At 37.7% G+C, this 12,754-nt stretch overlaps 1 protein-coding gene across 1 annotated transcript in view; it reads right to left on the minus strand.

Moving 5' to 3' along the window:
* Positions 1–12,754, minus strand: part of robo2 (roundabout, axon guidance receptor, homolog 2 (Drosophila)) — a 234,905-nt gene that overhangs the window by 51,375 nt on the left and 170,776 nt on the right. Inside the window, exons 3-5 of the mRNA XM_077722319.1 lie at positions 4,720–4,877; positions 4,515–4,635; positions 3,912–4,050 (exon numbers count right to left, since the gene is read on the minus strand). Coding sequence (XP_077578445.1) covers positions 3,912–4,050; positions 4,515–4,635; positions 4,720–4,877 — 418 coding nt within the window. The remainder of the gene's footprint in view (positions 1–3,911; positions 4,051–4,514; positions 4,636–4,719; positions 4,878–12,754) is intronic.

Genomic DNA, 12,754 nt, shown 5'->3' on the forward strand with positions numbered 1-12,754 from the left:
AAAGTATTAAGTACAAAGTCAAGTAAAAAGATATGATACGTATAAAAAAGTGCATACGTTAACAGTACAGTTGAAACATAAACAGAGAAATAGGACTAAAGTATTAACATACTCATCACTCATCATTAAAGTAAAAAGTATAAAGTACAAAGTCAAGTAAAATGGAATGTACTAAGAAATATTAAAATTAAAAATGGCTGTAAAACACAAAAAACAAATAAGAGTGGACAAAGCTACTGCCACTGGCTTCTGCGTGACGGCACCATCTTGGGGGAAAAAAACATTATTAGGACAACGTCGGCGGGCCAGATTAAAAAGCCTAACGAACCGAATGTGGCCCGCGGACCGTAGTTTGCCCATGTCTGCATTACCTTCTCGACTTGAACCATCCCATCATGTTTTCTACTGTTTTTTTCCCTCCAAAAACATCACTTTTCTTCCCCCTTACAATACATCCACTATGCCTTTCCCCCACCTGTCAGAAACAAATCGTTCAGCCATGACTCAGTCAAATAATCATTATGACTTCTTAAGTACCTGTGCCGAGAGGTAGAACTGGCAGGCGACTGCTAGGAATGTTCTCCCAATAAAGCGACCTTTGAGCGCTCGCTGGAGAAATGTCATGAAAGAAAAACAATTTCCCGCCTCGACAAGACAGATTGAGCTTCTGGTGGCAAGCGGCCATCACCAAGGGTGCTGCACCCTGTATGATGTACTCTATGTAGTATATAGATTATGTATATAGTATTTCCAGTTTGAGGGGGAAATGGGCCGTGGTGACAATGTTCCAAAAAATGTATTCCTTCAAACTGGGGGCTTTTATTCCAAGTGCAATTGTCTAAAGGAACACTAGAACTGTAAAATGACTTCCATTCCCGAAAAATGTTGCGCTTTTTAAAGAATTTAGCTCATTGTTTTATGACTATGTATAATGAAATCCCACTTGAACGGATAAAAACAACTATGAGTCGTATATACTTTATACTTTAATGATGAGTGATGAGTATGTTAATACTTTAGTCTTTTTTTTCGGTTTATGTTTAATATGTACTGTTAACGGATGCACTTTTTTATATGTATTGTATCTTTTGACTTGACTTTGTACTTTATACTTTTTACTTTAATGATGAGTGATGAATATGTTGATACTTTAGTCCTTTTTTCTGTTTATGTTTCATATGTACTGTTAACGGATGCACTTTTTTATATGTATCATATCTTGTGCTGACCCGGCCCATCTATCAAAATTTTAAAGTCAATGTGGACCCCACGGGCCAAAAAGTTTGCCCACCTCTGGGCTAATAGGAGGTTGTTTGCTTTTAACCATTTATATTAGCTTTTTTATTTCTTTTTCTGATTCAAAACACCATCTGAAATTGAAACAGTTTTCCTCTGTACTAAAACTACAACCATTTTTTAAGTAATTGTTTAAAAAAAGAATAATTTTATGGGGAAAATAGAAAGACAACTTACTATGAGATAAATAAAACAAAAAAGTCACAGAAATACAAAACATATTGAAAAATATTTTTTTCAACCAATGTTCATGTTTTTGTCCTTAAGCGAAATTAAACTTTCAACCAAAACCAAACCAAAAAACCCTCTAAAATACCTTCATAAAGACTCCAATACAAACCAAACCAATCTGAACCTAAACCGACATTTTCATGGGTTAAAAAAAGTTTCAAAAAAGGAGAAAACAACAAACAACCCTTATATTATTCATAATCTTTAACAGTTGTAAGAAAAACTGTAGCAAAATAACCCAATGTCAGCACAAACTCCCTCAGTTTATCTAGCAGACTGTAATGCTTACTGGTGCTTTATTTGTTTTCGTGTTTTTTTTTCCTTCTGCGATCAAAGGCAGCTTTTGTCATCAAGTTTGCATTTTTGGCTGAGCATCTCGCTAAGCTTTTTTTTCTGTGGCCACATCGAAGCAGACACAACAAGGGAACAGTAGCTCTTTCTTTCGAACCAAACTCTGTTTTCTATTACAGTAGGAATGTAATTACAGAGCAGGGCCAAGTTTACTCGTCTTTTCCACTTTACCACTCACATTCACTCAAGGAGGAAAGTATAAAAATTACCAAAACATCATTTTTGGAGTGGTGGGAATGGAAGTTGCAGTGCTTCTTATATCCCCCCCAAAAATTAGAGACTTTAAATGTAAAATTCTGCTTATGATTAATAAGAGTCAAATTAGGATTTTGCTTGACATGTTTTTGTTAAAATAGTTAGTGAAATAGTTGTTTTTTGTACAATTTTTAAGGCAGTTTTAGTCGGCAATAGTTGACCCAATAAACTCTACACGGAAATAGGCACATGTCACAGGTACATGTGTCAAAGTGGCGGCCTGGGGGCCAAATCTGGCCCTCTGCATTATTTTGTATGGCCCGGGAAAGTCAATCATGAGTGCTGACTTTCTGTTTTATGATTAAATTAAAATGAAGAGTATAGATGTATATTAAATTACCTGATTTTCCCCCTTTTAAATCAATAATTGTCATTTTTTATCAATTTTTGTGTTTTTAGTTCAAAAATAATTTCGTAAAATCTAAAAATACATCTAAAAAAGCTAAAATAAACTTTGTCCGACACTTTTGCACTATAAGGAAGGTTATACTTCAGAAAACATTGTCTATTGCATAAAAAAACAAACATTATATTGATATACTTTACCTTCTATTTTCAAAAAGCCTTATTCTCCCTTGCCATTATCTGATAGCCTTTTCCGAAATATATCATATTACCTGATAGAAGTTAATAAAATTAAACATACAGTCAATTTCCTCTCGTTTTGTCATCTCCTATCCCATAATAGTCCTTGCATCCATATAATGAGACACCCCAAGGAATATCAAAGCTCAAGCGTCCATTGAAATAAAGCATCAATTATAACTTGACAACTTAATTTGCCGTTTATGCATTTTTTCACTGTCTTCTGCCAGATTGCTGTTTTTAATTGTTTCTGCATGTGTGCCTTACAATTCTCTGAGGGCTTCATATAATACTGCCTCGTTATATTTCGATCATATTACCAAAAAAAAAACAAACTGAAATGAAGACTGTGATTAGAAAAGGAAGAGCAGCAGCCGGTAGTGTCTTGGCAGGGAAAAAATGTGACATTATGAATGTGTTATTTGCTCAGCTGAGACTCCAGAATTCATGTAAGCAATAATTTGGATGGCACAGAAGGGGAAAAAATGGCATATTTGATCCTTATTAGAACAGATTCTTTAATTACAGACTTATTGGTGCCTGTGTTGCCTATAGGTCACCAATTCTAACTCTTGTAATGCTAATTTCATAACGTTTCCATTATAGTAAAACAATAACTCATGTATGATATTACTGTTAAATCATAACTGAAAATATTGGAAGCGGTTAACAGCTGTTAAATGACAGTGACTGAGAAATTAAATCATTTTAAATTGACAGACTTCCTGTGGGAGTCTCCAATGGATCTTGTTCAACTCTAATGACGGATGATGCTATCATGTGGTTCAGTTTTTTTGTAGTTTTTAAAGGACTAGGGAAATAACATTGATCCTACTATGTGTATTTATTAGCAGTACTTCCGTTTAAAAACTTGTGCAAGGACACAATTGTCAAATCAGTGTTTCTTTTAGCACAATGCACAAAATGTCCTGGAAAAACAAATAAAATAATCAAAAAAAAAACCTTATCAGACGCAAACACGCCGCCCAGACAATGATGTCATCAGCATCTGGGCCAATTCCTGACTACTAAGTCCACAATGACATTGCATTTTGTCAGAATAACCCAGACAGGTACAAGTCCTTCTACTGATTAAAATACTCAGTGTCCTAAAATATAGACTAAGTAAGGAAATTGGCATGATAAGGTAATTTGTTTGTTTTATTTGGAATGTCAGATGTTGGTTAGCTTACCTCCCACGAGGAACGTCGACGTCGTCTCGTCTCCAGCGTACGTTGGGTTGGGGGTCTCCCTGCACCTGGCAGCGGAATTCAACCATCTCGTCCTCGAGTACTACTTGGTTGATAGGGCGGCGGAGGAATGTTGGTCGTTCTGTGAAAAAATGTATACCATAATGTCAACTCCATTTTAGATATAATATTTAGATTTTTTTTATAAATGGATGATAAGAAGTGGATTAAAATCCCTGAATATTCATTTTTTCTAGATCTAAAACAATGTTTATTTTAGCTTTTTTTTTAAACATATTTTTTGATTTTACTAAATGATTTTTGTACTAAAAACACAGGAAAAAAATGATTAAAAAATTACAAATACTGATTTAAAAGGGGCAAAATCAGGAAATATAATATACATCTATTCTATACTCTTCATTTTACTTTGATCCTAAAACAGAAAGTTATCACTCATGAATTACTTTCTTGGGCCACACAAAATGATGTGTTGGGCCACATTTGGCCCCCGGGCCGCCACTTTGACACAAATGATCTAACCTATCAATGAGCTCTGCCTGATTATATGACAAATATAGGCGAATCTGTGTAAATGAATCTTACCAAACACAGTGACTTGTGCCGTTTCGCTATCCCGTTCTCCAACCATGTTGGTTCCCACGCATATGTACATGCCGGCGTCGCTTTTCCTCGTGTTTGAGATCATCAGCTTACCTCCACGTATCTAAAAAAAAAAAAATAATAATAAATAAATTAAAACAAATATTTTCTTCAATTCAAGTGAGTTTGTTGTGTGTTGAACACTCACCGTGACTCTGTCATCCTTATCCTCAATACGCACTTTGTCTTTCTTCCAGTAGATGGTGGGTTCGGGGTGGCCTCTTGGAGGAACACATTCCAAGATGGCCGGCTCGCCCGCTGCCACCACCACGTCGGTCGGATTCTGCCGGAAATCGTCTCGCAGCACTAAAAAGGAACGTTAAAAAATGAGAAAATTAACCTAAGTGGATCTTTAGCATCAATATAAGTTCACACACAATAGCCATCTGTTATATGCATCACATTGACAGTCTGTCTAATTTTACCAATCAATTGATCAACTCTATTGATTAGGTCAAAAGTTTTCATCCATGAATTGGTGATTTTGTCAGAGCCCCCCCACTGCCGGGTTAACCGTACTAATCCCGACTCTTTAAATGACATAAGGCAAGCACACGAGAAAGTTAATGGGAGGTAATGGGGGTCCCAATGGAGGAAGAAGAACAAACACAGATGGAATGCCCTCAAGCTTAATGTCATTCACATGTGAGGGCTAACAAGGGGCTTGCACACATAAGAAGTCCCTATTGGACTGGTGCTGAAGCTAAAAACAAAACCAACAACGTGCACAAAGAGTCTAGCCAACTTAAGGTCGACCAAAACAGACGCTTATTATTAAACGAGGCTATCACAGATCTTTTTAAATGCAGATTTGTCGAAAAGGAATGAATTAAGACATGAATACAAATCAAAGATGGCTCCAACCTTCAGATTTTTTCCAGTTTAAGAACCAAAACTAACCTATATAACGGTAGTTAACCTAATCCTGTCTTTAACCCAGACTTGAAAACCTGTTTGAAAAGCCTAACCTCGAACGATGACCCTTATTTCAAGCCCTAAGCCGCAATTGTAGCAAGAAACCTTAACAAAACCCTCATTTCGAACTTCAACTCTCACTTGAAACTCTTAAATTGACTTGTAACTATTGTTTTAAACCTTAACCTTGGCTTCAAAACCTTAACCCTTGTTTGAATCCCTTATTTGAAAGCAAAACACAGGCTCAGAAGAAGAATTAAAGAATCTATTGTCCCCCTTGAGGAGGGTCACATTGACCTATTTCCTCTACCTGCTATCCCCCCCCCCCCTCCAATGGCACTTTGGCAATCTCCAATTGAAGAGAGCCTACGTCAATTGGAGGATGTTTGAAGATACTTGAGGGGTGCTAAATTAAAGGCTTGCCACAGGTCCTTACGTAGATTCCAAAAGGGTGATTGTCGGTAGGATTATAAAAAGAGGATAACTGGTCGCTGTGCCCTTCTTAGCCTCTCCACAGAGATATGTCTCTCTTCTATATTTCCACTGGGGAGAAGGGAGGCTTTCAAAGCAATTATCCTGGGGGTACATATTAGGACTTTGCTGTGATGTGAATGCAAATGGAGGCACTCCATATAAAATACAGATGGCATGTTTCCATGCCTTCCATGAAGGAGTAGCGATGTAATTAGATGAAGATCTAAAATCTCTTTGCAGTATTAGGCCACACCCTTTTGTTTGCTTTAGCAATGGATGAACTATGATGTTTAGAAGTATGGAATATGGTGTGTTTAATTGTTATCATCCATGTAGGGCCAATGAATGATTAAATACAGAGCTAATTTAGTTTTTTTTTTATCTGTAGGACTATATGGATTCAAAAACTCGATAAAAACCATAGTCAATAAAAACTTGGTCTTAAAAAGACGGGTTCAAACCCTAATATTTCCTTCCAATTTTTAATTCAGGACCCCCAATCTTGGATTATACCATCATTTGAGAGTTACATTTGTTTGGAAAACTCAACTCAAGCTTCAAACCCCAATTTTTACTTCCTAGAATAAATTCAAAGACTTACCCAGCCATAGAATCTGGGTTCGAACCCCACATTTACAATCCAACCAACTAAAAAACCCAACTCAATACCCAACACCTTTAAAACTACAACCCTACCTTAAAAGCCAATCTCAAAACCCTCACAACCAATCACAAGCTCCATAACTTTTGTTATAACCACCTCTAGGGGCGCACTATCTATACACACACACACACACACACAGATCCTTTCAATGTTCTAGGGGGTGCATGACTCAATGCTTTTGTTTAAAAAAGAACAAAGTCCACTCGCTGATAAGCGAGCATGTATTTGATGTAAGAAAAGTGAACTGACTCTTGCTCGATAACCCCGAAGGCACGCAGACCTGGCTCAATGATAATTGCATTTCTATCCCCCCCATGTGAAACACTCCCAACAACACCTCGCCTCCTGCCGAGTTTGAAGATACGGCGGACTCTGCCGTTTCGCTTATTAATATTTATATTTTTGGTTCCATTTGCACCCCCTGCACTCTGTTGGCAAGCGTTACGCACAAATCGAGCTGCAGGCTAAACAGAAGCTGTATCTGAGGAGTACTAATCTCTCTGTATTTTTTATTTATTTACTGGGCAAATATGAGAGGAGTGGGTTGGTTGCAACAGTACAGAGTTAAAGTGTAGATCTTCCACTTGGCTCGACCGCAATACCTTGAACTCAAGGCACTACGGAGATGCCCAAGGGTTGTGGGTAGTGGGGTGGGTGGGTTTAAATGGGGGCCAGATAGTCGTTGTTGCCAAAATTTGTCAAAGTAGACTCCCACGCATGTGTGCTACTTTGTAGAAGAAATTAAAGAGCTAACAGGAACTATGAAGTGATGATTAACACATTTAAATTAAACAAAATAGGACGTTATAAGGAATTATAAGAGTGTGTAAACTCAAGTACATATTTTAACCTATAGTCTGACTTAAAACCGACTCTAATTTCAAATTACATTTTCCTTAAAACCAAAATTTGGACAAATAATCCTTGTAAATTTGAATATAATGCAAATATTTTTAACATATGCTTAAAAGTTTGTTCCAAACTGAACACATTGTTAAAAAACCTTAACTCTGGCTTTAAAAGGCATAAAAACCAATGTTCCATTTAATTTTTCATGTAAAACATGCTGTAAAACACAAAAAAACACAAGAGTGGACAGAGCTACTACCACCACTAACTGGCTGGCTTGTAAACAGCGCCATCATGGGCAAAGGGGTAAAAAAATATAAAAATAAGTTTGGATTTTATTTACTGCTAGCCATACGATTGCTGCTGCGCAGAGAAGACGAGAGTAGTGTTAAGTTGCACAATCTTAGAGGGAAAATTGCATACAATCCTGACTGATTAATTACTACAATTAATGGGTTAAATATACCAAGTGATTTTATCAACTGCTGGCAAAATGTGGGCAGGCAATGATGAGTTGAGGGTCCATCATGCCCACCTAACATTACTCATGTAGCGGATATGACACTGCTTGTCAGTAAGATGAGTGGGCAGCCTTAACTCAGGCACCCTCGTAGCCTGCACACTCTGATAAGTGCTGACAAGACACATTTATGCACAATAGTGCACCTATCAGATGTTTAAAGGGCACCTTCACTAAGACATTGAATAGGAAACGTCAATGGGAAATTAGCAAAACTTGTTTCATTAATCAATATGAAATGAGTTGGGACGTTTCTTTGTTTTTGCTACTCTCAGATTTGTTTCAAATTGTGCTGTTTTTAAGGTGAAATAATGGCTGGATCTGAGACTATTAAAATATTTGGGTTGACCCTATTTTAAATATGTATGTTTGCTTTTGTGTATGTTGGAATTTGACTATATTATCTTAAAATAATTCTATTTGTGTTTGTTTTGTAGTCTTCCAAAAACACTTATAATCTGTTGAATTAGCTGAATTTATTTAATAGTACAATTAAACTAGTGGTATTTGACAGCAACTATTAAGTCATTATCATGGAAGAAGAAGTATTTTGATAGAGTTTGCATTCCTGTCAATTAATAACGTTATTTACCAACATAAGTTCGTTATTTTTGTACTTTCATGGACAATTTCTCCCAAAAATCCCTTTAACTTAACATTGGTCAAATACATTAAATTGCCCATTGCTCGGAATGTCAATATTCTTCATTTTAACAATATCTGGTTGTCTGGCGACCAATCTTCTCCCTTCATTAGCTTCTCAGTTCAAAACCAGATGACTGGAACTACAATCAGCTGAAGGGTGACACATTTCTTTTCAGGCTACCTCATAATAAGTCCATTTTATTTTATTATTTTTCTTTCAGAGTAGCGCATAAAAGCCGTCTGCATTCTTTTAGAGATACTGTTCCTAGGTCACGAGGGCTAAGAAACAAGAGAGGCAGATTAGAACAGCACTCCAAGCCCAGAGGACATACTCTAGCACCGACCGACCGTCACAGTCTGATTGGAAAATCACACACACAAAAACACTCACACAACATACACAATATCTGGACTCGCTGTAAAGAAGTCGCTCGAAGCTATGATATCATTTCCTTGGAGTAGAGTCCTTACAAAGAAGTGCTATTATCATGTTTTCAATTCCGCCCTGAGTGGCGACTTAGTCCAGTACATATGTATGTCACCCGACAAAACACACCAGCGTGGGGTCGCCATTTCTGGTGGTGCTGATGCTGAAGGCAGAAGAGGGATCATATCCCACTCGACAGAGGAGATGAGCTCAATCTGTTTCCCCCCTTTCCTCAATGACCTTTGCACTCACCGCCGACCAGACGCAGAAATTACCCCCTCAGCATGACAGTCAGCAGCAGGTTAACACATACACACCGGAGGAAACAGCTGGAACTAAAATACCGTATTTTCACGACTATTAGGCACTCTTAAGGGTCTTAAATTTTCTCCAAAATAGACAGGGCGCCTTATAATCCAGTGAGCCTTAAATATGGAAAAAAAATTAAAATATGTCATTCATTGAGGGTGAGCCTTATAATGCAGTGAGCCTAATATATGGAAAAAAAATTAAAATATGTCATTCATTGAGGGTGAGCTTTATAAAGCGGTGCGCCTTATATATGGAAAATGTGTCATTCGTTGAGGGTGCACCTTATAATGTGGTGCGCCTTATACTCCAGTGCGCCTTATAATCCAGTGCGTTTTATATATGGAAAAAATGTTATTCATTGAGGGTGTGCCTTATAATGTGGTGCGCCTTATACTCCAGTGTGCTATATATATGGGAAAAGATGTGTCATTCATTGATGGTGCGCCTTAAAATGTGGTGTGCCTTATAATGCAGTGCGCCTTATACTACATTTTGCTATGTATAATGGAAAAAAATAAAATGTATCATTCATTGTGGGTGCGCCTTATAATGTGGTGCGCCTTATACTCCCGTGTGCTATATATATGGGAAAAAATGAAAATGTGTCATTCATTGAGAGTGCGCCTTATAATGTGGTGCGCCTTATAATCCAGTGTGCTTTATATATGGAAGAAATGTATCATTCATTAAGGGTGCGCCTTATATTCGTGAAAATACGGTAGCCATTGGAGAGACTTGTTGTTAGCAAACATCTTTTTCATCCATTTTCTCTTTCTATCCAGCCTAGATGTGCCAGTACAACGGAGGTATTTTGGCGCTATCGCTCTCACGACACGAAACCAGGCACACATATTCGTTGAACCAAGACCCACCATGCACCCCGATAGCATCTCCCAACACCTTCTTCCTACATCTAAGCAAGGGGGAGGAAGACGGTAAATAACGCTGTCACTTTTTTGATAAGATGCAGCCAATGTAGTAAGGATGACACTGATACCTCAGTGGAAGGGAGAAATTCAAAAGGAGGCGATATGAAGGTATGAAATGTGGATTTAAAAAAAAATAGGTAGGCGTCTTAGAGGCAAGATGGAAGAGCATATGCGCTTTGATGAAAAAGACGCGAGACAATAGAGGCGTGATGAGAGGAGGCTTGTTCAAGGTCACTCTAAGCTGAAGGTTCTGTTTACACGGATGGTGAGGAATGTTGACACTTTATGTCCGTTTAGAAATAAGAGAAGTAAAGCTTCATGCAGTTATAGAAGGCGAGAATCTATATCTTAAGAGCCAAATACTTAAAGTTGTTATATATTCAAAAATAAAAAAGATTTAGTAGGCAATACATACAAATTGAGGCATCAGTTCCTGCCCATCTATTAAAAAGGTAGTTATCTAACTTTTAAGATACATAATTCCACCTACAAAAAAACAAGATAGTCCCAAAAAAGTAAAATATGTTTTTATACCTACAAATTATATGGTAGTTAACTAATTTATGGATGCAATTCACCTGAAATAGAAGAGAAAATATTTTACTTTGGGTGGTAATAATGTAATTTGTGAGAAGTTTGAATGTCAAACTACAACAAATTGAACGTGAATAGTTTTTAATACAATGGCTCAATGTGGTGACTCACTCTGGTATTGATAGAACAGCCTAACCACATGAAAATCACAATCATAATGTTCATCTGGTCTGTTAATTACCCTTTTGGGAGCCACAATTGCCTAAACATCATCAACGGCAGCAGTAAATTGCTTCTAAATGTTTCCAATTTCAATGTCATTACACTCAGATTTGGGACACTACATTTTAGTTTGAGATGGTACTTGATGTAAAATGAAAAAAATAATAACACAAATTCAAAATAAATAAATAAAAAATAGAATGTAGCTACTGTGAACCCATAATTGACTCATAATGGACCTTTATCTTTCAAAGACCACAACAATGACAACCCACACTTGCACTACAACCTCATCCAAGTCCATCCGGTAATGTATAGCTCATTAAAATGCAAGCTAAAACTCATTAGAATGGTCTTGAAGAAGTAATGGCTTCATTACGGTAATGTGCTGAAAAGCAAAGAAAACGACGTGAAACAAACGGCGATGGCGAGAGACAGCTTTTCTAATCATTTAATTGAGTCGTGAATGGAACTCATTTGCATAATAAATAATGACGTGTCGCAGCTTTCGTTGCGGTTGTTAATGATACATTCTCTTGCTTCCCCTGAAATTCATTCGGGAGGTTTTTCGACTGTTGTTGACGCTTACAATTGTGTTTTTTTTTAGGGTGTAGGGGTTGTATGATTTGGTTAGCGGGGTCGGGGTTGGCACATGCCTCCCAGTGTGCCAAATCCCACGCTGGCTGATACCGATGAACAATGCGCCGGCGGGATTTTGTGCCCGATCCGATAAGACCGGACGCCGAGTGTGATGTCTACGCTCAAGTCTTGAGTGGACACTTTGCAGCCAGAAGGGAGGTAAAAAGACACGAAGGAAGGCAGAGGAAGAAGAGGGTGTTTGGGGGGAAGAAGAAGAAGAAAGCAGGGATTGATTTCATGCCAGTGTTGGAAGGGGGACAACACGGATTTGGGTAGAGTGCGGGTGCTTTCTGTACTTCGGGGTGTGAAGAGGAAGTCGAGTGAAATGAAGATTTAAATCTGGATGCCACATTTAGGAAAGTTCAATGTCAAAGGACTCGTAACCCGTTTTTACGAAAAAATATATACAAAATTTACAGTGCATTCATTGAGCTTCTGTTCTGTGTATCCTCACAGGGGTGCTGTAAAGTATCCTGTGACCGGACGTTTGGTCGCTGGTCTTTTGCTGGCGGTCAAATGTACTTAGATATTTAACAGTACATAGATATTAAACAGTACTTAGATATTAAACAGTACTTGGATATTAAACAGTGCTTGGATATTAAACAGTACTTGGATATTAAACAGTGCTTGGATATCAAACAGTACTTGGATATTAAACAGTACTTGGATATTAAACAGTACTTGGATATTAAACAGTACTTGGATATTAAACAGTACTTAGATATTAAACAGTACTTGGATATTAAACAGTACTTGGATATTAAACAGTACTTGGATATTAAACAGTACTTAGATATTAAACTCTCTCACGAATATAATTTTGAGAGCTGGTTTCAACAGTAAACTATCTGTCACCATTTGACCGGCGACCAAAAGGGACCAAAAGACCGGCGACCAAAAGACCGGCAACCAAAAGACCGGCAACCAAAAGACCGGCGACCAAAAGACAGGCGACCAAAAGACAGGCGACCAAAAGACAGGCGACCAAAAGACCGGCAACCAAACGTCCGAGCACTGCTTATCCTAGCCAACCAGAGAGTGTGGCATACC

Source organism: Stigmatopora nigra, chromosome 8 (genome assembly GCF_051989575.1).
Source record: "Stigmatopora nigra isolate UIUO_SnigA chromosome 8, RoL_Snig_1.1, whole genome shotgun sequence".
Lineage (NCBI taxonomy): Eukaryota > Metazoa > Chordata > Actinopteri > Syngnathiformes > Syngnathidae > Stigmatopora > Stigmatopora nigra.